The sequence below is a fragment of the Protomyctophum bolini genome, assembly GCF_963924005.1.
Source record: "Protomyctophum bolini genome assembly, chromosome: 11".
Lineage (NCBI taxonomy): Eukaryota > Metazoa > Chordata > Actinopteri > Myctophiformes > Myctophidae > Protomyctophum > Protomyctophum bolini.
This window is the reverse complement of record NC_137872.1, coordinates 3,508,526-3,533,525: the sequence shown is the minus strand read 5'-3', so window position 1 is coordinate 3,533,525 and position 25,000 is coordinate 3,508,526. Positions and strand designations below refer to the sequence as shown.

The 25,000-nt window shown below is 44.7% G+C and overlaps 2 protein-coding genes across 3 annotated transcripts in view; both read left to right on the top strand.

Annotated features, from left to right (window-relative positions):
- atp5mf (ATP synthase membrane subunit f) overlaps nucleotides 1-25,000 on the top strand; it is a 382,603-nt gene that overhangs the window by 42,221 nt on the left and 315,382 nt on the right. The gene's annotated exons all lie outside the window — the stretch shown is intronic.
- Nucleotides 1-25,000, top strand: part of fscn1a (fascin actin-bundling protein 1a) — a 36,533-nt gene that overhangs the window by 2,666 nt on the left and 8,867 nt on the right. For both annotated transcript variants that reach the window (XR_013964838.1, XM_080775538.1), the window contains exons 2-4: nucleotides 16,851-17,007; nucleotides 21,758-21,879; nucleotides 22,930-23,097. Coding sequence is in view for 1 of the 2 variants with exons in the window: in XM_080775538.1 (XP_080631664.1) it covers nucleotides 16,851-17,007; nucleotides 21,758-21,879; nucleotides 22,930-23,097 (447 nt within the window). In the remaining variant the exon portion in view is untranslated. The remainder of the gene's footprint in view (nucleotides 1-16,850; nucleotides 17,008-21,757; nucleotides 21,880-22,929; nucleotides 23,098-25,000) is intronic.

The window sequence follows — 25,000 nt, the reverse complement described above, 5'->3', positions numbered from 1 at the left end:
AACCCATTTTGGTGTTAGCTATCTCCACATTTAGCTATTGAAAAATAGCAGATCTACAAGCTCATAGCGCGCCACCGAGTGGCGCGCTACGAGCTTGTAGGTCTGCTATTTTTGAAAAAAATCGAAGAACGACTGACATAGAAACATAGCTGTTTCAGAAAACTGTCAGGATGTAGAAGAACATTTTTAGAATCTGATCTCGGGTCAAAATGGGATATACAGGCATGTCTTTCTGTCGGTCTCCTCCTTTCTCCTGCTGTACTTTCATATCCACCCCTTGCATCTCGTCCCAGATACTGTACACTGTACTGCCATCTTCACTTCATCCTTTCCCTCGCTCTGAAAGTTTGTCTCCTTTTTTTTTTTTTTACTGTAGGCTTCATGTTTTCCATGCACCCATCACCAATGTGCACACACCCATTATTCCCAACCTCGCTCAGTTTCCAAGGCACGCACATACACACAGACACGCACATACACACAGACACGCACATACACACAGACACGCACGCACACACTCTCTCTCTGTCTCTCTCTCTGTCTCTCTGTCTCTCTCTCTCTATCTTTCTCTCTCTCTCTCTCTTTGTGTCAGGCCACCATCTCTAGCCCCCAAACTCTCTCTCCTGTCTCCAGGGCAGTCTGCTGCTGTGTGTCTGTACTACTGTGGTCATGATCATTAACAGTGACAGTGGTCGTGGTAATGTCTAGTCTGATTAGTCTTTGGACGCGCGCACACACACACACACACGCACACACACACACACACACACACACACACACACACACACACACACACACACACACACACACACGGTCACACACAGATCTTAATGGAAGTCCACAGACAACCTCCTGGCTGTTTGGTGAGAAGGGTGGAAGGAGAGAGGGGTATGGAGGGCTGTTTGGTGAGAGGGGTATGGAGAGATGGAGGGAGAGAGGGGTATGGAGAGATGGAAGGAGAGAGGGGTATGGAGAGAGGGGTATGGAGAGATGGAAGGAGAGAGGGGTATGGAGAGATGGAAGGGAAGTAGGAGAGATTCAGGGGGTGTTGTGGGGGTGGAACAGAGAGGCAGAAATGGGAGACTTGTCTCTGTTTGGGACACACATCCATCCAAGAACGGCTATACTTTACCCCTTTAACTGAATTCCAGATCAAACCATTTCCATTCCTTAACATCTATCCCTAAACCTAGCCATCATCACTGTACACTGTACAGTATGTACAGTAGGCTGCAGCTGGCCTGGGTTTGGATCCGACCCAAGCTGCATGGCATGCCACGACGTCTCTCTCTCTCTCTCTCTCTCTCTCTCTCTGCTCACTGTAACTGTCAATGAACCAGAAAATGCTGAAAATAATTCTTTCATGGTAGAGTGAGAGTGAGTGTGAGAGAGAGAGAGAGCTACACAGGAGTCAGGACATTTGGTTCCATTTGTACGTTCTCAGTTACAGTAGTAGATGAACACTGTCTGAGACCTGGGACCTCTTGGACAGACATTTGGCTGCAGAATGAGTGTGGTTTAAGGTTTGGGAATGGATGCTGAAAGCAACGCAAAGTGTGAAATAACCCATTTTGGGCGGAAAAACCCCTTTTGGTGTTGGCATTACGTCATGCTTTAGCTGTTGAAAAATAGCAGATCTACAAGCTCATAACGCGCCACCGAGTGGCGCGCTACGAGCTTGTAGATCTGCTATTTTCTTTTAAATCGAAGAACGACTGACATAGAAACATAGCTTTTTCAGAAAACTGTCAGGATGTATAGAAGACATTTTTTAGAATCTGATCTCAGGTCAGAATGGGATAAAGGAATGTGTTGACTGTTGACTTGTCTGGTATAATGAATGATCCAGGTTTTAATTGATACTGTCTGATTCCATATTTAGTTTCTGGTTTGGGGGGGTAACAGTGAGAAGAGAATACAGTGTGGTTTGGGAGGTTTCCATTTTGAGCCTATGATCTGTCATTCTTTCCTTGTCCTCCCCGCCCCCCTGTTTGCGTGTTCTCTCTCTCACTGTTGCTTACTCAGCATTGGAATATCTTTCTACTTTTATTATTTTTTCTGTTCTATTGCTACATCATGGCTCCAGTAGCAACAACGGCCTGCTTCTCCCCTAACCCCTCACTCACCCTCCTCTTGTTTTCTCCCTTCTCAGCCTCCCAGGAACAAAATGGAGGCCAATAATTGAGAATGTGTACAAAATAGAAAAAAAAGTCTGGAGACCAAACGGGTTCTCAGAAAGGCAAAAACAAATGGATCCATTAACCCATTTAGAACCCTTCTATAAATCCTGACAAGTTTTCTGAAAAAACCCCATGTTTCTACTGTATGTCAGTCGTTCTCAAACATTTTCATATCGAGGACCGCCAAAAATATGTCATTGGCCGCCGACCCCCATCTGAAAATATGTTGTTCAAAGGACCCCCCCCACTGCCCCAGGACCCCCCCCAGCGCGGCACTCAGTGCCGTGCTATGAGCTTGTAGATCTGCTATTTTTCAACAGCTATAAAACCATAACACAATGCTTAAAAAACACCAAAAGGAGGTTCCCGCCCAGAATGGGTTAAAATGAGATGAAGTGCATTTTTATTAATACGCAACAGGGAAACAATTGAATTGCTCCTCCATCAACCACTCCCCTCCATTAGATTACCGTTCTGTTCTCGTCTACAGTTCAGTGAAATGTCAGAGGCAGCGTTCCAACGCTCAACAACGTTCCGCTCAACACCGCAAGAAACTGCAGCGTTTGTTTGAGCTCTGATTTATGCCTCGCAGACACTCCCGACGGTGTCACGTGACGAGTCCTATTATTGCTTGACAGAAATGGCGAGGCATGCTTTGCTTTCAACCAAGAGAACGGTTGTTTCATCACTTTTTCAGTTAGGAGAATAATTATGTTTTGTCTATAGTTACACGTCACGTACTGTACTGTAACGCACTTTGTTGCTGGAGGATGAATGAGAAGCAATATAGTTCATTACATCTAGCAGTGTTCACGCCTTCCAGAAGAGGCTGAACAAACACCTCCTCAGTACTTGACTGTAATCCTTCAAGAAGAGGCTGAACAAACACCTCCTCAGTACTTGACTGTAATCCCACAAAGCTCAAGGACTGTCACTCATCCAATCATTCAGTTTAGACATTACTGTACGCCTGACTGAGTAGCTGCAGGTCATTGATATAGGCTCTTTGAATGTATTTTTCCCATAGCCTGTATCTGCTTAAGCTTAATAAAAAATATTCCAGCATTCCACTGTACAGTTTGGCCACACATCTACATGTAATGTCAATGCTGTCAAAGTGAAAATTTGCTTTTAATTGGTTAAATATTCATAAACCCCACATACATACTTTTACACTTTCAGTCTGGCGTCCATGTCACTCTGTCCAGACAGCTAAGATATAGTTAAACTAGATCTACAAGCTCAAGAGTTAAAAATAGGCATACCGGTATGTTATGAAAAATCACACCCGTGTGAAGTGAGGGGCGCTCTCATCATTACATTATCAGTACATCATCATGACGTAACATGACAATATTTTGCTCAATATGACGTAAATTCTCCATTCATTGTCAATGGGAATGTAATGTTTGTGTAAGACGACACCAATAGCTGAATATAGGAGGGGTTAGCACCCCTCAAAAAAACAAAGTTAATTGGTTTCAGCCAGAGCTGTTGTCCTATTAGGTAATGAAATTAATATCAATATTCATAATAGGATTTGGAGTCCACATTAATCATCTAGTTCTAATCTTTAGATGAGGATTATATTTATCAAATTGACCTATATTCTAGTGTTTTCATTATTATTATTTTTAATCTGTTGAAGAGGGACTTATCCCCGGCAAAACAACTGGATCATTGTGATGTGGATTTTTAGACGTTTGAGGGGAATTAAACTGTCTCCAGATGTTTTTAAATCAACAGCTGCTGGCTTGGCTATTTTGCCCCCATTAGCTTCTCTCCAGGATTTGGCTATATTTGCGTAGCAGACAAGATGGTGGTTGGGTGGGTTCCTATTGGCTCAGAGCTCATGGGTGGGTTCCTATTGGCTCAGAGCTCATGGGTGGGTTCCATTGGCTGGCAAAGCCATGCAGGAGTCAGAAAAAATGCTTTGTACCAATCAAAAGCGACTGTTTCGTGCAAGAGCCAATAGAGCATCGCAGTCCCTCCCCCTTTCAGAACAACGAGTGGCCCAGGAAATGAATCTCGATGCATTTTCCTCATAGACATTTCAGAAAGTATTTACAAGTACACTCTTGTCGTGACAAATCATGACAACACACACAATATTTTGGACCAAACAAATAATTACAAAGAAGAAAAACAACAAAAAAAGTGATATGCCGTTTTTTTCTACTTTCTATTTCTTTGTTTGGCCCGAAAATTTGTGTGTGTTGTCATGATTTGTCACGACAAGAGTTGGCTTCGTACGACGCTTAAAAGGTCTTTAAATAAATACTTTCTGAAATGTCTATGAGAAAAATGCATCGAGATTAATTTCCTGGGCCACTCGTTGTTCTGAAAGGGGGCGGGACTGCGACGCTCTAATGGGATAATGAGGATCTTGCTGTTGTTCATAAAGAAATGTAATCCAGACATCATCTCTGAGAAGTCTTTGGGTGAGTCTATCACCAGAGCCTTAAATACCAACGGGTATCCTCCTAATATACTGTAAATGCACCACGACTCTGTCTGTACAGTACGTCTGTAATCCCCGTAACTCAAGAACAGGTCGCCCCACCGACTTCAAATCTGACACATGCGTTCCACACACACGTGAATCTCGTTTGCTTCCGAGCGTAGGCATGGTAACGCCCCCGCCTGCCTCCGATTAGCCTACCGACACTGCCCTCCGAGATGCGAGGTTACGAGAATGACACGCGCGACAGAATGCAGCCTTGTAACTAACTTGTAAGCCTGAGCCTGAGGCAAACTAATATCGTTTATGCCGTTTGCTTTGATGGAATAATTGATTGAACATGTACGCCGTAATATGATTTGATTTGCGTTGGGTGTGTTTTAAATAAAGTGTTTATTGTGTAATTTATTTGTATGTGTAAGTAAACGTGAAACATTGTTCTTTTCCCTTCACCCTTATTCTTTTTAGTATAATATGGTATTAGTTTACTACAATACACGATAATCACTAACACTTAATTTAGAAGTACACAACACCCAAATCATAGGACAATGTACACGTGTGTTCAATCAATTATTCCATCAAAGCAAACGGCATAAACAATATTAGTTTGCCTCCTCTTCAAAAATACAACTTAAAAGATACAGACGGTTCACTTGTATTATTTATTTCCCACCACGGAGTAACCTCGCATCAGACTATCCACCATCCACCTCGTAGGACAGTCGAGATCATAGCTCGTCACCTCTGCTCGTCGTCCCCCAACGGGCACTGATCACCCCTAGATCTCCATATATGGAGATGGCTTATTCTGACACACTGACACACATTGCATCACAATGATACGTGACCTCGCCCTTTTTATTGGCGAAGATCTACAAGCTCGTAGCGCTGCACTTGGTGCCGTGCTACGAGCTTGTAGATCTGCTATTTTTTGAAAATTATTGAAAATGTGGTGCAAATCTTTGAATATATAATATATTCTTTCAGAGCGAACGTTTTTTAACTCAAATATTTGCCGCGGCCAAATACAGATAATTCTGGGCGTCCTTGACATGGAAAAAGGTTGAGCACCACTGACATAGAAACAGGTTTTTCAGAAAACTGTCGGGACATTTAGTAGAATCTGGTGTCAGGTTTAAATGGATTCAGATTAGAAGACATTTAGTAGAATCTGGTGTCGGGTTTAAATGGGTTAAGATGAAAGTTTGTGGACGGTAACTACAAGCTGGATGTAAGATGGGCTAGCGCCCCTCAAACATCACACTCCTGTGAAGTGAGCGCCCCTCAAACATCACACTCCTGTGAAGTGAGGGCCACTCTTATCATGCATCACATTCCGTGCTCGGGCCAATCAAATCATCACATTCGTGGTACACACACACACACACACACACACACACACACACACACACACACACACACACACACACACACACACACACAATGCCACGCATAGGAGGGCCTGGCTAGCGCCCCCTCAAAAGCACTGCACTCCGTCCAAAATATATGGAGTCCTGGCAGTGCATGCGTGCGTATTGCAACAGGGCAGACGTTCCTTCCAGCTGTGACGTGGAGTCCTTGGCTGTGGTTCGTTTGTGTTTGCCACATCGTATCTTCACATTCTTTGGTTAGAACATTGTCTCTGTTGCCGTCCGTGTCTCATCTGTCGATTTCATTGTGACATCGTCTTTCATAATGCTTAGCCCATTTTGGGCGGAAACCCCTTTTGGTTTTGGAAGAAGCACTATGTTATGCTTTAGCTATTGAAAAATAGCAGATCTACAAGCACATAGCGCGCCACCGAGTGGAGCTTGTAGGTCTGCTATTTTTGAAAAATCGAACGACTGACATACAAACATAGCTTTTTCAGAAAACTGTCAGGATGTAGGAAGACAGTTTAGAATCTGATCTCAGGTCAGAATGGGTTAGAACAGTAATGGACCACAGCTCCTCTGGAGGCAGTTTATAGACCCATCCCATGGGCTGAAGACACATCATTATTAGTCCGTTAGCCTGGGAGGGCAATGGATTTTAAAGTGGTCCATGCTGGGATGAGAGTGTCCTGTCCTGAACTGTATGCTCTTTGAGTGTGAGTGACCCCAGAGTGCAGTCTTCTTCTCATCTTTACTTGATGAGAGACAATCATGTGCTGTTTGGCGTCTTAGTGTGACCACGGAGTCCTGAGTGCTTCTCCTAGTGACTTATTATCCTTTCTCTCTCTCTGAGGCTTTTATTGTGATGGAGGGGAGGAAGCCATGAGCCCCTGGGAGGGAATCCCACTGGACGTTGTATCCTCTTTCGGGCAGTGGTGGTGGGGCAGCGGTGGCCGAACGGTTTGCGGAGCGGTCTTGATACCGGAAGGTCGCCTGCAGTTCGAATCCCCGGACCGGCATATTAAAATTAATACCACCGCTGAAGTGCCCTTGAGCAAGGCATTGCTCAACCCCTACCATGAAATGTTCTATGAGCAGGGTGTGGCTGTAAACGAGCATCTCGAGCTTAGTCCACTTCCCTGGGTAAACAAAGAACTTATCAACAAAGTTGACAAAGTTTTGGTGCCTTATGTTATGCTTTAGCTATTTAAAAATAGCAGATCTACAAGCTCGTAGCGCGCCACCGAGTGGCGCGCTACGAGCTTGTAGATCTGCTATTTTTGAAAAATCGAAGATCGACTGACATAGAAACATAGCTTTTTCAGAAAACTGTCAGGACATTTTTAGAATCTGATCTCAGGTCAGAATGAAAACTGTCAGGATGTAGAAGACAATTTTAGAATCTGATCTGATTGTATCTGGAGGAGTGACTAGGAAACATTCTTTATTCTTTATGCATTGTAGCTGGAGGAGTGACTAGGAACCATTCTTTGTAACATTTTAAAATGCCAATACGGAGTCGGGGGGGGGCATGTTGAACGTGGCACGGTGCTGCCCGACCGCATCCTCTACCCGATATCCATCCTGTTAAACTAAAGGAAAATATGCAAACCATCAACTGGATTTATAAGCATTTCGGGTTAAAGCAAATTCTTCTGGTGTATGCAAATGGTGCGTGCTCTTTAGTAATGAGACTCCCTGCAGTGTGAGAGGAGCAGCTTAGACTACTGTACGTATTACTACGTAATGTCATGTAAATGTATTCCACTGTTTGACTGTTTGTCTGTTTTTCCGTTTTGTGTTTCCTGTGAGGACTGCTGATGAAAATGAGCAACTGTGCTACAGTATATCCAGTGTATTTACGTCCATGTGACGTCCATTAATATGCTTTGTCCTGTCCAAATAAACAAACAAATAAAGTAAAGTAAAGTGCTCTTTTGTAATTAGACTCCCTGTGAGAGGAGCAGCTACATTTAGTCTGGCTGTGATTCAGACCGGACACCTTTTCTGTCTGCCTGCCCCACCACCCACTGACAGGAAATGACACACACACACACACACACACACACACACACACACACACACACACACACACACACACGCCAGAGACTGTTTTTCTGTTGCCAGTTACTAACCAGACACAACCATGACCTTGGCTGGTGGTATGTGTTAATCTTCCGTGGCTCAGGGGCGTTAATTTGCTTCCCCCCACAAACACCTCACACAAACACACACACACACACACACACGCATGGACGGACGCACACACACGCACACACACGCGCGCGCACACACACACACACACACACACACACACACACACACACACACACACACACACACACTCTGTACAAAATGTTTACGCAAGCACATTCAAGCATCCTTGATCGCATTCAGTGGCCTTGACCAAATGTGTTGCTGACATTTCAGCATGTTTGTAGAACCTTCACGCTGTGTTTGTCTGTCTGTCTGTGTGTGTGTGTGTGTGTGTGTGTGTGTGTGTGTGTGTGTGTGTCTGTCTGTGTCTCTGACTGTCTGTCCTTTCAGCATCAGTAGGCTGGAAGCATGCTTGGGGAGTTGCTGTCTGCACATCGTGTTGCTGAGGCACCTCATCCTTAATGTGTTGTGTTTTATTTTATTATGTCTGGCTCTCTCTCTCTCTCTCTCTCTCTCTCTCTCTCTCCTGCACTCTTGTCTGTGTGTTGCCTTTAATGTTCTCTGTTAGCCAGTGGAACACTTTGTTTATAGTTGAATTTGCAACACAGTTGAAATGAAAATCATTTAAAATTCAATATTTTAGACCATTGGGCTGCTCCAGTAAAATCCTCCTTGTGGATCCATTTGGGTCCATGTAGTTAGATTACTTTACTGTGTGCCCTGTAGCAGCACAGTGTAGTTAGATTACTTTACTGTGTGCCCTGTAGCACTGCACAGTCTCTTATGTAATCTGTCTGTTTCTGATTTTGCTGGAAAGGTTTTTTTTACCAGCTTGTGAAGCAAGCTGGTCTATATTCCGTCATTGCTCAGTCTAGTGGCTGTCCTTTAACACATGTACTGCTTCTGACGGAAGGTTCCGCCAGTTGGAATCCAACCGGCAACTGCGCTTCTGGCGTAATGTTCCGAATGATGAGCTTTATTATTGATATCAAACCGGATCGCTGATTATTATTTCTTTTTTTTGTCTTGGCCTTTCCTTCTTTAGCGATCCTAGACCAGATTGCGCAACCACGCTGCCGTCCACCTCCCCTTTATACAGGCTGACCTAAAGCTGAATAACTCTAAATCTAGGGAGCTCTCCGTGGTTTGGATAAAACCATAAGCGATGTTCGGAGGTCTTTGCTGATTATCCGGTGATCTAGATGGGAACATTCGTGCTTTCTAGAGCAAGGATGGCAAAATGATATTATACTATTATATCTGATTGACATTTATACCACTTGCATGGTGTAAAAGATCGGTTCCTCCAGATAGGGTAAATTGTCGATCACGATCGGTGGCCGATTATCGGGCAATCTCTAAACTACAGCAATGGAAAATAACTAAAGGATAGTTATAGTGGACAAAAGGGTGATATTCATACTGTGTACTCTTACAGGCACAACAACACACAATACTAAACTGTATGTACAAATACGTACATTTACATGCAGACAAATACTATGGCTTACAATAAGAACTGCAGTATTGAATATTCTTTGTTTAACTTTCATGCAATTATTTTTCACGTTTAATTTACTGCAGTGGTCGTTTCTGTTATCTCACGTTCTCCCCAGTGACTTGGCTGGTTCTGACTGGTGTTGCATGGTGTACAGTAGTAGGTTCTGGTGCTGCATGGTGAGTGTACAGTAGTAGTGTACAGTAGTAGTGTACAGTAGTAGTGTACAGTAGTAGTGTACAGTAGTAGCAGTATAGGTGGCCTAGAGACGACTAGAGTGGGAGTCTTATTATTGTGGCATGTGCCGGTCTTTCTCTAGTGTGTGTGTGTGTGTGTGTGTGTGTGTGACTGTGTGTGTGTGTGTGTGTGTGTGTGTGTGTGTGTGTGTGTGTGTGTGTGTGAACAAAGGCCGATGATATGGTGCCCCGTTTGTGGCCCAGCTGGTTGCCTCCTCTGCCAGGCCCGTAGAACAATAGGACACACACACACTCTTACACACACACACACTCTTACACACACACACCGAGGAGGGCACAATTGCACTTGATAAACGAGTCCACTGCTACAGCGGTCCCGGGTCGTCCAGAAGAACCCCGTCAGGCCAACAAGCTGTGCTGTCACTGTCGGGATGAATGTGGTGGGTGGAGTGGACGACAAGATGGAGGGGTTCTGTTCAATAGCAGGGTTTGGTGTGGTCAGTGGTTGTGTGTGTGTGTGTGTGTGTGTGTGTGTGTGTGTGTGCGCATTTGGTGTGGTTGGGAAGGATTTTGTGCGTAGGGCCACATCTCTGGTGTGCAGAAGGGGACGTTTTGAACTTTTAAGTGTGTGTGTGTGTACATGGCATCATACTGTATTTAACCCTGTGACTGTTGAGTTTAATTGGGAGACTGGTGCCCCCCTCACAGCTCTCTCTCTCTCACTCTCACACACACACACTCACTCACTCACTCACTCACTCAATCACACACACACACACACACACACACACACACACACACACACACACAACCAGCCTTGTGGACTCGGCCTCTCTGAGTCATGGTTCTCTGTGGCCTAGAGAGGAGACTGTTTGTCTGAACTGTCACGCTACTAGTCAAGGTACATGCATCTGTACTCGTACATGCTTCTACTTGCTTTTCCGTCTTTTTTCTTTTCTTTTTTTTTTTACTGCTTACGCCTTTTATTGGTTTTTTGAAGGGACAGACAGTAGGCTGACAGGAAACGGGAGAGAGATGGGGGAACACATGCAGTAAAGGCCGTGTCGGGCTCGGGAGTCGAACCTGCGGCACACTGCGACTGGATTACCAGTCGGGTGCCCAGACGGTTACGCCACCGCCTGGGCGCTTTTCCATCTTGACACTAAAAGATGACCTCTTGATGGAACGTGGGAGGGGCTTACAGCTTCAAAAAATAATAATAATAGGTACTCTCTGATAGGTCTATCACTCCTTGAGAGATAGACAGGTTTTCTCTGATAGGTCTATCACTCCTTGAGAGATAGACGGGTCTTCTCTGATAGGTCTATCACTCATTGAGAGATAGACGGGTCTTCTCTGATAGGTCTATCACTCATTGAGAGATAGACGGGTCTTCTCTGATAGGTCTATCACTCATTGAGAGATAGACGGGTCTTCTCTGATAGGTCTATCACTCCTTGAGAGATAGACGGGTCTTCTCTGATAGGTCTATCACTCATTGAGAGATAGACGGGTCTTCTCTGATAGGTCTATCACTCATTGAGAGATAGACGGGTCTTCTCTGATAGGTCTATCACTCATTGAGAGATAGACGGGTCTTCTCTGATAGGTCTATCACTCATTGAGAGATAGACAGGTCTTCTCTGATAGGTCTATCACTCCTTGAGAGATAGACGGGTCTTCTCTGATAGGTCTATCACTCATTGAGAGATAGACAGGTCTTCTCTGATAGGTCTATCACTCCTTGAGAGATAGACGGGTCTTCTCTGATAGGTCTATCACTCATTGAGAGATAGACAGGTCTTCTCTGATAGGTCTATCACTCCTTGAGAGATAGACAGGTCTTCTCTGATAGGTCTATCACTCCTTGAGAGATAGACAGGTCTTCTCTGATAGGTCTATCACTCATTGAGAGATAGACGGGTCTTCTTGAGATGTCCATGCTGTATCACACCTTGTCCTTTTTGTTTTTAATTGGTCCCATTTCATTGTTATTGTTTTTTTTTATTATTTATTGATTTCTGTATGTGTTGGTTTATTGATCAGCTGCTGTTGGTAGTCATCATGGCTGACGCTTCACATTTCTTTTTTAATTTTTTGATTTTATTGGTAGTCATCATGACTGGCAGTTCATATATTTTTTTCTTTCCTTTTGTTGCCTCGCTATTTGATTTTTAAATGTAGCTAGTCATGGCTGCCAGTTCCCACCTGATGTCGTGTGGGAGTTCAGACTGGTCCAGATCATTCTGAATAACTGCCAGTTCCCACCTGATGTCGTGTGGTAGTTCAGACTGATCCAGATCATTCTGAATAACCGCTAGCTTACATAATGTCTTGAGGCTCGGACTGAGGTCTAAGACGTGTAGGTCACGTATAGGTCTGTCGTATGCTCCAAAGAGGATGACACGATCTCCCACCATGCAACAGCACGGTATCATATACATAACATACACCTGAGACGGCGGGCCTTTCCCCTTGAGCTCAACCTTCTTCCAGGAGAATGTGTCTGGACTGAACTTCCACAGAGCACTGGAGCTCTGGTCACCGTCGTTCCAACCACCAAATATGTACAGCTCTCTGTTGTAGGTAAAGGCTGAACGACACCAGTGTCCTCTTGAAACACGCTGTAGAGGAGTGTTCATCCATTCGTTGGTCTCTGTGTCAAACACTCTGATGGTGATTTTGCTTTCACTCCACAACTTTCCCCCAAATACACACATCTTTGTCCCGATGATGGTGGCAGAGTGCCATGATTCAGCAGGAGGTGGAGTTCCTCTGGTTTTAATTACAGACCAGACCATTGTGCTGGTGTCCAACTTGAAGATGTCATTGGTGCATTCAGTCTGGGACTCCCCTCCATGTATGAACATGACCTTCCCCAACACACAGGCTGAGTGGTACTTCCTCTGCGGTGGGGCAGGCCCAGACACCCTGGGTTTGGACCATATGTGGGTGTCGACATCAAATGCATCAAGCACGTTGCAGTAACCTTGGGAAGTCACCCCTCCCCAGAGGTAGACGGTATCTCCAATCAGAACAGCTGTGTGGCTCCGGCGCCAGGAGGGAGCCTCAAGGTGACCAGGGGCCACTGCAGGGGCCAAGGTCCTCCAGCGTAAAGACACTGTGTTGAAGACCAACACTTCAATGGGATCTCCTCCAAAGCAGTAGATCTGGTGTCCGACCACCACAGCAGCCTGCTCCTGACTACTATGTTCTCCTTCCAGATGTATCGTCCAGTGAAACATTTCACACGGCAGCTCCTGCACCGTCAATGAGTGTTGACAACTAGTTTACAGGTGAACTTGTTAGCATGAATGAAGGCAGCTCGGTTTCTTCGCTTGCAAGTCACTAACTGATGTTTAGTGCATCGGACACGTCTTTTTAAAAGAACAATTACACGGTTGTGATGTCATTGCATGATTACGTCATATTGTTAGAACTAGCCCTTACCCGTTGTGAGATATTGCCCCCCCCTCTTTGTGGCCCTGGGTGCGTTTTCGCATTTTTTATTCACTAATAAATTCACTATTAATTTATAATTAGTTAAATTGGAAAAAGGGCTTCGTTAAGACCTCCATATTATTATGGTCAATGCCTGGGTGAAAAGGGAGTGGGAGTGATTGAGTGAGGAGCTACGGCAGTTACAGTGACAGACAGACAGACACACAGACAGACAGACATGATGATGATGATGATATCTATAAAAGGTAACCATATATGGAGCTGGCCTGTTCTGACGTCACAACACTCCATGTTCCATAGGGGCCCCCCCGTCCAGAGCCCAGGGGCCCCTCCTTGTGACTGGTGTCAACAAAAACATCAGGTGTATTTGGGATGTTAGCAAAAGCATACACCTGATCTCCATGTGACAGATAGTCCATTTCTGTCCCCTCTGTCTCCCTCTGTCTCCCTGTTCCTCCATTTCTGTCCCCTCTGTCTCCCTGTTCCTCCATTTCTGTCTCCCTCTGTCTCCCTCTGTCTCCTCTTCCCTCTGTCTCCCTCTGTCTCCCTCTGTCTCCTCTTCCCTCTGTCTCCCTCTGTCTCCTCTCTGTCTCCCTCTGTCTCCTCTTCCCTCTGTCTCCCTCTGTCTCCCTCTGTCTCCTCTTCCCTCTGTCTCCCTCTGTCTCCCTCTGTCTCCTCTTCCCTCTGTCTCCCTCTGTCTCCTCTCCCCTCTCTTGCTCCCTTTTCTCTCTCTTCCTCATGTGTACACAAGGCGGTCGATTGCTGCCATGTGGTTCTCATCTTGGTCAGTTATTTTCCCTGCTCAATCGTGTGCGTGCGTGTGCGTGCGTGTGCGTGCGCGCGTGTGTGTGTGCACGCGTGGACAAGAGGGAGGGAGGAAGGGGAGGGCAATGTGTGTGTGTGTGTGTGTGTGTGCGTGTGTGTGTGTGTGTGTGTGTGTGCGTGCGTGGACAAGAGGGAGGGAGGAAGGGGAGGGCAATATGTGCGTGTGTGTGTGTGCGTGCGTAGCCCTGCATATTTCTTCCGAAATTCAATCTGTCCATGGAGGCCAGAGCTCCAGTTGGCGTTCAACGGGAGAGGACTGTTTTATTTTTTTTAATTTTTTTTAATGCAAAATGAGAGCAACGATTCTGTAGGGGACCGGAAGTTTAGGTAACGCTTGTTATGTCATAACATATTATACCGGAAGTTTAGGTAACGCTTGTTATGTCATAACATATTATACCGGAAGTTTAGGTAACGCTTGTTATGTCATAACATATTATACCAGAAGTTTAGGTAACGCTTGTTATGTCATAACATATTATACCAGAAGTTTAGGTAACGCTTGTTATGTCATAACATATTATAGCTTTGAGGTCAGACTTAAGTGATTACGCACTCACATAAAAAACACTCCATGTCTCTTTGTCCAGCTTTTTTGGGAAACATTTCTGTTTCCTTCTAAGCACTAAAGCAGACTAAACACTTGACAACTTTTACAAAGACTGATGTAACATAGTATGTTCATACGAACATTATTAACATGGTTTGTTCATATTAATGTTCACATATATTAACGAAAAAATCCGACCCGTCTGAAGCGAGTGGTGCAACGGCACCTCCTATTGGTACTCTAAACATAGGGACATAGGTTGGGACAGAGGGACATTGCTGTTCCTTGGAGTGGTTGCACCACTCAAAAAAGGTTTCCTTTTTAGGAAAATCACACCTGTGTGAACTGAGTGGTGCAACTCCCCTCTCTCCCCCCTCCTCTCCTCCTCTCTCTCTCTCTCTCTCTCTCTCTCTCTCTCTCTCTCATTAGCAGGCAACAGTGCAGCACTAATACTATCTCTCTCTCTCTCTCTCTCTCTCTCTCTCTCTCTCTCTGTTTCTGGCAAACAGCGCCCCTACTGGTACTACTACTCAGTCATACTCGTGCTCATTAATACATACGTGAACACATAGGTGTACAGTGACGGACATTGCTGTTCCTTGGAGTGGTTGCACCACTCAGTCAAAACAGGCTCTTCTTCTCCATCGTATAAGGACTATTATCACTCCAATAGCTGCTCCTAGGGAGACTGAGCCCCAGAAATGAAATGCAGGGGAAACGGCAGGAGGCAGAGGAAAGAAGGGGAGCTATAGATCCCCTTATTATAGATAGATAGATAGATCTATCTTCTATCTATCTAGATCTATCTTATAGATAGCTATAGATTGAAAGAGATGGAAACGGTGAGATGGGGGAAAGGGTGAGAGACACAAATGTACGAGCGAGAGAGAACGGCATGAAACTGGGGAGTTCTCTCTCTCTCTCTCTCTTCACATATTTACGCACCACTCCATCCCTCAGTCCATCTCTGTCTGAACCGTCCAACCCTCCAGGCTACTGTATCTATAGGTCTATTCTAGAGCAGACCATGACCTCATACTGTACAATACCATGCATTGTGCTGCATGGAGTGTGTGTGTGTGTGTGTGTGTGTGTGTGTGTGTGTGTGTGTGTGTGTGTGTGTGTGTGTGTGTGTGGTATTGTCGTTAGAAGGTCATGTGCGTGTGTGTGTCTGTCTAGTGTATATATTTGTCTTATTGATGCGTCTGTGTTTGTTTACCTCTTTGTTGCTACTCGAGTCGAGTGCTGCTGCTAATGGAGTTTAAATGTTTGTTCTGTGATGTTCGGTTCCATAATATAGGATAGGATGAACCGGTTGGGAAGAGAAACAGTCACTGTGATGTTGGTTACATATAGTGGTGAACTATAGTAGCAAAATAAACTAGAATAAAACAAACTGTACAGTAGTACAGTAGTTTTATTGTGTCCCTTAACTATAAACTACGTTTTGGGATGCAAAATGCACCCTGTATAGGGTGAACCTGTTGGAAAGAGACACACAGTCACTGGGACTGAATGAATTGAATTAAAGATATAGATCTCCAGATTATACGTATGCATTGTAGAATAGATGCCACCGTGTGGGAGATGCTCGTCTGCACAACGACTGGTTTGTCACTGTCTCCACCGCCAGGATTAAACCTTTAAACTTTTGGTTGCGCTTATGACAGCTGTGCCTGTGTGTGTGTGTGTGTGTGTGTGTATGCGTTTGTGTGTGTGCACGTGCAAAAGACTCCTTTAATCCCGGCCATCTGATGCTCATTTTAGTGTGTCTGATCCTGTCCAGAGGCTGTGTGTGTGTGTGTGTGTGTGTGTGTGTGTGTGTGTGTGTGTGTGTGTGTGTGTGTGTGTGTGTGTGTGTGTGTGTGTGTGTGTGTGTGTGTGTGTGTGTGTGTGTGTGTGTGTGTGTGTGTGTGTGTGTGTGTGTGTGTGTGGCTGTGTGAGTCTCAGCATCTGGACCTTTGTGTGTGTCTGATGTCTGGAATGTCGATTGTTTGTTTGCACATCTGTTCCGCTCAGTCTGACGACATCGTGGCTATCTGTGGTCTTTCTTCACATGTCTGACTTTTTGGCTCATTTTCTTGGATTTCTTTTGGCAAATAATCACATCGCCGTTCTGTTTTGACTCCTCCCCCTCCCCCCAGGTATGGATCTGTCAGCCAATCAGGACGAGGAAGGGGACCAGGAGGTGTTCCAGGTGGAAATGTGCCGCGAAAACAGGAAGTGCGCGTTCCGAACGGCCGCCGGGAAATACTGGACCCTGACGGCAAATGGTGGACTGCAGTGCACCGCCTCCACCAAGTAAGACCCCACGCACGCACACACACACACACACACGCACACACGCACTATATGAAGGTTGTCGGGTCACCATAACTTGTCCAAAAATGTGGCAGCCAGAGTTTTATGTCAAACTAAGATGAGAGAACATATTATTACTCCAGATTTAGCTTCACTGCATTAATTGGCTTCCGGTTGTTTTTATAGGATTGATTTAAAAATGACTTGGGTTTATTCCTTCCTACCTACATGACTGCCTGCCTAGATATATATCCCAAAACTGCCTCCATCATAAAGTTGTTTCATGCCTTGCTTTTCTTTTCTTATTTTTCTCCATGCTCAGTAAAGCACTTTGAGCTGCATTTCATGTCATGAAAGGTGCTATACAAATAAAATTGTTTTATCACAGTCAGGAAATACTATGTATGTGTGCAGAATCTTCAATTGTATTGTGTCTGTAAACAATTGGGAGATCAGGATCAGGGGCAAGAAACAATGATTTGCACACATGCACAAACGCACCGACAAGAAGACAGACAAGTCATGCACACATGCAGAGATGTATCTACGATAAGGCGAGGGCAGGCGTCCATCGTCCGCCTGTCCAAATCCATTTTCCGCCTGTTGGCCAAAACCCATAACAATGAGGAAAAAAGAGAGTGCTAAAAACAAGACCCTTAGAACTATTAGTGGAGACAGCTGATTGGCCGTTGTGGTAGAGCACGACCCTCCAATCACCCGAGCCTTTCATGTCGGTGGAGTTTTGGCCTCTCTGATTTCCTGAGGAATTTGTATTCCATCATTTTTGGTGCATATTAAAAGAGAACGCGGCCGCCTCCTATTTTTCTTTCGTGGTTTTTTTTTCTTCCTTTTTGTGCCTAGTAAACCTCAGTGTTCTGGACGGAGTGTATGACGGTATGAAGTCTGTTATGTTATGCAGGGCCTTTTTATTAATATTAATATGCAGGGCCTTGGCTGTTGAGGGCTTGTAGGTCGGCTATTTTCCACACTGCCGTTACTGTAACGACTAAAGCATGAATCGGACTTTCGATTGTCACAGAGGTGGTGAGGACTCTCAGAGTAGAACCACTGCTCCTTCGCCTGGAAAGGAGCTAGCTTAGGTGGTTCGGGGCATCTGGTTAGGATGCCTCTCGGGCGTCTCCCTATAGGGAGGTCCTCGACGCACGTCCCACTGGGAGGAGACCCCCCCCGGGGGCAGACCAAGGCGCAGTTGAGGAAACACATCGACTCACTGGCCTTGGAACGTCTCGGAATCCCCCAGGAGGAAGTTACTAATGTTGCTCTGGAGAGGGGGGGGGGGGGGGGGGGTGTGTGTGTGTGTGTGTGTGTGTGTGTGTGTGTGTGTGTGTGTGTGTGTGTGTGTGTGTGTGTGTGTGTGTGTACTGTGATGATGGCTGTGGGCGGTGGAGGACGGTTGAGCTTTCTGAACGGATGTCGCGTGTGTGCCTTTTACGACCAGTGAAGCTGTGTGATGTTAACCTCTGACCTTTAACCCTGTGCCCCTGGAAGCCTCCCCGGGAGACCCCAGACATGCTGCTAGAGAGTTGACGTTTTAGAGAACATCCTCCTTTCCGCCTTGGCATCACAGACGCACAACTGTGTGTTGTGTTGTATGATGATAATGTGGGAGGTTATGAATGATGTCACAAAAATGGTGTATTTTCGATTGGGCCTTTTGACTCTTGGGCTTTCAAGGAAGAAACCAAAAATACACACAGGGAAGAAGTATTTGAATATTCTACACCACACCGGTTCAGGTTCATTTATTTGTTTGTCCCCGTGGGGCGATTTGGTTTACAGCAAGGCATAACACAGGCAGGTAACATGAAACACAAAAACACAGCAAAAAGTCACATAATACACATAGAACATTTGTGTATTATGTGCCTTGTATTTGTGTTTTTGTGTCTATTAATAATGTTGCCTCCATAGACTCAGACGAAACCGAAATAGTTACAGAGATCACGGACAAAACTCCATCTGTATCGAAAATAAAATAACAGTAACAACACACTATTATGACACCTGGAAGCATCTCTGGAGTTAATCTGGAGCCCATTCCTCGGTTTGGTTCCCCCTCCCCCGTCCTTGACCCATTCTGGTGTTTATAGCATTATGTTGTGCTTTAGCTATTGGAAAATAGCAGATCTACAAGCTCATAGCGCGGCACTCGGTGCCGCGCTATGAGCTTGTAGATCTGCTATTTTCAAAAAATCGTGAAAATGTGACGCAAATCTTTGAATCGGAGCCAAAGTTTTTAACTCAAATCTTTGCTTCTGGACCAACATGTCTGTGACCAAATACAGATAATTCTGGGGGTCCTTGACATGTAAAAAAGGTTGAACAACCACTGACATAGAAACATAGGGCTCTTCAGAAAACATCTGTAGAATCGTTCCCAGGTCAAAACGGGTTCACGCAGCCAGGGGGGAAGCCAGAGTCGCAGAATGTGTTGCGTTGGAGGAGGAACTGGACGTCCGGCCGGCTGACCAACATTCTTGAAATGTTAATCAGTTTGGTTCTGTTATGGACAGACAGCACATGGTTCCCCCTCCCCCTCACTCTGGTGTAAATGTTAATCAGTTTGGTTCTGTTATGGACAGACAGCACATGGTTCCCCCATCCCCCTCACTCTGGTGTAAATGTTAATCAGTTTGGTTCTGTTATGGACAGACAGCACATGGTTCCCCCATCCCCCTCACTCTGGTGTAAATGTTAATCAGTTTGGTTCTGTTATGGACAGACAGCACATGGTTCCCCATCCCCCTCACTCTGGTGTAAATGTTAATCAGTTTGGTTCTGTTATGGACAGACAGCACATGGTTCCCCCATCCCCCTCACTCTGGTGTAAATGTTAATCAGTTTGGTTCTGTTATGGACAGACAGCACATGGTTCCCCCATCCCCCTCACTCTGGTGGGGAGAATGTCTTTGATTAACATCTTGTCCTCTCTCCATTTCCCTCTCTCTGTAAATATGCTTTGTGTGGAGCGACAATTCGAGGAAAGTACCTTTTTCCTTTTTTCCCCCTTTTTCTAAAGATTTATTTATTGATAATGCAGACATCATTTACAACAATGAATTACAGAATCACGATTTTCTTTTTTTTAAAACAAGACAAGACAAACTCAAAAAAGAAAAGACAAAAAACAGTTAAAACAACCCCACACCCCACCCCGCTGTGTAGGTAAACTACACAGCAACTACACATCGGGTTAAATAAATGAAAATAACAATATAAATAAAACAAAATCAACCCAGAGGAGATATTGAAGGTATAGAACCTCAAAGAACCTAACCCCATATCTTTTCAAAAGTAGCAGGCCTTCCTTCTTCTTACAGTATATTTTCAGGAGTACAGTATGATTAAAGCTCATTCAGCCAGTGTCTCTGTGAAGGTGGAAAGTACCTTGTGTGACCCTGTTATGAAAAGGAAAGTGAGCCGTGAATAATGAAAGGGGTTGCAGAACTGTTGCGAATCCTGACACGACCGGGCACGACAGTCCCCGCGCTCGGCCTCGATGGGCGAGAACAAAACACCCTGTTCTGGAGAAACGCTACACTCCTTTTGACACCAGAGGATTTCAACAGGACGCTTAGCTACACCTTTTATCAAAGTTCACTCAACAGGACGCTTATAGCTACACCTTTTATCAAAGTTCACTCGACAGGACGCTTAGCTACACCTTTTATCAAAGTTCACTCAACAGGACGCTTATAGCTACACCTTTTATCAAAGTTCACAAAGTGAAACTAATGCATTGTCCATTAAAGCTTAAAGCCTATACCTATCCAATTACTGTTACACATTTAGTTAAGCCCTGGATGAAAGGGACAGAGGTTGACCAGTGAGCGCTCTCTTTCTCTCTCTCTGTGTGTGTGTCTGTGTGTGTGTGTGTGTGTGTGTGTGTGGTAAATGGTGCATTTATATAGCGTCTTTATCCAAGGCGCTTTACATAGATTGTGCATTACATTCACCCATTCACACACACATTCATACACCGATTGCGGCGGAAGCCATGCAAGGCACCAACCAGCACATCCGGAGCAATTTGGGGTTCAGTGTCTTGCTCAAGGACACTTCCACATGTAGACAGGAGGAGCCGGGATTCAAACCGCCGACACAGGGATCGTGTGTGTGTGTGTGTGTGTGAGAGAGAGATAGGAGAAGGATATCAAATGGAACACAACCACCCTAAAGACTAATCATTGTGTATATTCCTGCACTATAATACCTGCATCGAGTGATCTTGGTACATAGAAATTGATCTATTGAAGATTCTGACTTTCAGAAAAAGAAAGAAGGAAAGGTACTATTGTTTACCCAGGGTAACTGGACTAAGCTCAATAACTTGTTTACAGCCAGGCCCTGCTCATAGAACATTTCATGGTAGGGAGGTTCAATGCCTCGTCCAAGGGCACTGGTAATTTTAACGTGCCGGTCCGGGGATACGAACTAGCGACCTTCCGATATCAAGACCGCTCCTCAAACCGTTCGGCCATCGCTGCCCCTTCAAATGTACATCATTCTTGTTTTGATTGTATTGTTGTATTGTTCTTTCTGCTTTGGCAATGTAAACGTATGTTTTCTCATGCCCAATAAAGCCCATTGAATTGAATTGAAATTGAATTGTGTGTGTGGGGGGGGGGGGGGGGGGGGCCTTCAGGCCAGCGGGTAACTTCAATATATAAATCAAATCATCAGTCTAACCTCTCCCTCTCGTCTCTCTCTCTCTCTCTCTCTCGTCTAGGTCGACTAATTGCTACTTTGACATTGAGTGGCGTGGGAACAGGCTGACGCTGCGTGCAGCCAACGGGAAATACGTGGCCGCCAAAAAGAACGGCCAGCTCGCCGCGACCATGGACGCTGCAGGTCAGTGGGTTTTTGGCGGAGCCAGAAGGAATAATATGCCCAACTTTTAATTAACCTTTTCTTTTATTATTCTTTTTTTGGGGTATTCAGACAGCCAGCGATGCGGTAGAACGCTCCCAAAAGTAATTTTAGTCTCTGTCGCACGGTCGCAATGACTAACCAATCACGAAGCAGACAGGCAAATCGACCAATCACAAAGCTTCTAGGAAAATCTTTGAAGGCAGATTGCTGCCCCTAGATGTGTCAGAAGAGACATTTTTTTGGGAGCGTTCTACCCATTGCTGGCTGTCTGAATACCAAAAGAAAAGAAAAGGTCATTACAATTTTGACATTATTGCTTATAGCAGCTTCAATATCTCTGTCTTGTTGGGTTTTTTCTTTCTTTTTCTCTTCTTTTTGAATAGTTTCTTGTTGGTGATGACTCGTTTCAATGACAATTTGTAAAAGAAAATACATGTTGAAAATGCATAATAGTCTCTCAGTTTGAGGACAGTCGAGTCACTGCTGAAATAAGCAATATTACACGAGAGGGTGTTGTTTAACGTGATTATTGCCACGGCAGTGATGCGGTCAGGAAAGAGACGTAGTCGAGTTCCGCAAGCATCACTGAAGTGGCAATAATCACGTTAAATAACATCCTCAAGTGTAATATTGCAATTCTACAACAGTTACCCTTAAAACTAAGAAAATTGCTGAAAATAAATATTTTTTGAATGACAGATGTAGTCACTACGACCACAGATGTCCCAAGAAACTAGCTAGCCTAGCCACAGAGTTTGCTAGCGCTCTGGGAGAACAGAGCAGCTGAATTCTTTGTTTTGATTAGGTGGTGAATGGTGCTGGTTTGATCCACGGCTAGAAGCTGTTTCAACCAATCAGATTGCTTCCTCGAAACGACCTGTTGTAGAATATAGCATAATCACTAATGGGGTGCAGAGCTATGGCAGTTCTTTGAACAACAAGTCTATTTAATAATGCCGTGTCACAGGAGTGCATTGTGTCTCTCTCTTAACACCTTGAACTTTTCTCTACTACCGTAATTGTGTCCAGGTGAGTCCGAGGAGTACATCATGAAGCTGATTAACCGGCCAATCATCGTGCTGCGCGGCGACCACGGCTTCATCGGCTGCAGGAAGGTGACCGGCACGCTGGACTCCAACCGATCCACCTACGACTACTTCACCCTGCAGTTCAGAGACGGGGCCTACAGCCTGCAAGGTCAGTGACCATTAACCTCAGAGACGGGGTCTACAGCCTGCAAGGTCAGTGACCTTTAACCTTAGAGACGGGGCCTACAGTGTTATGGTCAGTATCATGGTCTGTGTCATGTCGGTGTCATGTCGGTGTCATGTCAGTGTCATGTCAGTGTCATGGTCAGTATCATGTCGGTGTCATGTCAGTGTCATGGTCAGTGTCATGTCGGTGTCATGTTCAGTATCATGTTCAGTATCATGGTCTGTGTCATGTCAGTATCATGGTCAGTATCATGGTCAGTATCATGGTCAGTGTCATGGTCGGTGTCATGTCGGTGTCATGTCGGTGTCATGTTCAGTATCATGTCAGTATCATCATGTGAGCTAATAGATCAGCTATTTATTGTACAACAAAGTATAAACCGGGCATTAGCGGCAGTCTTGCACACAAAGACTCACCACAACATGTTGAATGGAACTCTTTAATGAAGCATACTTAGTCAGACTCGTATCTGCAGTGTGACCTCACAGCAACTTGAATCATGTGATCACAGGATGCACGCTGTTCGACATACAAATAGACACGCAGACAGAGGACGGATTATTATAATTGTTTTTCTACAAACATGATGAGAGAACTCCACTGGGGCGCGCATAACGACATCAGGGATTCATTCAGTCTTTCTCTCTCTCTCTCTCTCTCGGCCTCGTACTCATTATAGACTTTCATTCATTCAGAAAAGACTTTGGTTGCCAGGAACGAACGGGTTCAGAGGAGGTTTCATCAGATTTCATTTCACTTTGCGTTATGTAATGTATTAATCCATTTTGAGCGCGAACTCCTTTTGGTGTTAGCATTATGTTGTGCTTTAGCTATTGGAAAAATAGCAGATCTACAAGCTCATAGCGCGCCACCGAGTGGCGCGCTACGAGCTTGTAGGTCTGCTATTTTTGAAAAATCGAAGAAAGACTGACATAGAAACATATTAGCTTTTTCAGAAAACTGTCATTTTCAAACAGACATTTTTAGAATCTGATCTCAGGTCAGAATGTATTAAAGCCCCTCTCTTGTCTCTGTTCCTCCCTCACCTACTGTTCATCTCTTTATCCTCTTCCACACACACACACACACACACACACACACACTCACACCCAGACACACACACACACACACTCCATTCCCACACATGTCTTTACCTTCGGCCTGCTCCAACTCAATCAATCCGCGTCACTGAGAACTATTTTTTCATTATTATTTTGGCTCGGCCTTTCCTTCTTTAGCGAACCTAGACAGTCAGAAGTTGGGATTTGCGTCCAGCAGGTGGCAGCCATGTCACATACTTCTGTTGTTCCAATTTCACGCATGCGCACACCACTCGTGCTCATTCACGTACACAAACGGGTACACGGACATTGCTGGTTGTAGGAGTGGTTGCACCACTCAACAACAGTCCATTACAGTGCAATGGTAGCATGGAACTCTTGACCTATGTTTTGTTTATGAGGATAACTATATGAGTTTTAAGAAGAAGCTGAAGTTGTTTTTGTTCACTCAAGAGATGTGAAGGAGATGCATAAGAGCTATATATATATATATCCCATTATAATGTATATTTACTTTATTATCAATGTTGAAGATTTGATTGTACTGTGGAGCTAACTATCAAATGTAGTAGACGGATCATGAGTTGTTTTGTGTTGTATTGTTGTGATGGATGAATGTTGTGAATGTATTGTAATAATACTAGAATTTCGTGCGCGCTACGCGCGCACTCATCCCAGAGCGACTTTGCCACGCACTATGGGAAGAAATAAATGGCGGGAGTTGACTCCACATGTAGTAACGAATGGGTTATTGGAAATGTACCATTGTTTTGTCCTGAATATTTCCACAGCCTAAGTACTAAAGGATTGTGACTGTGGGACAG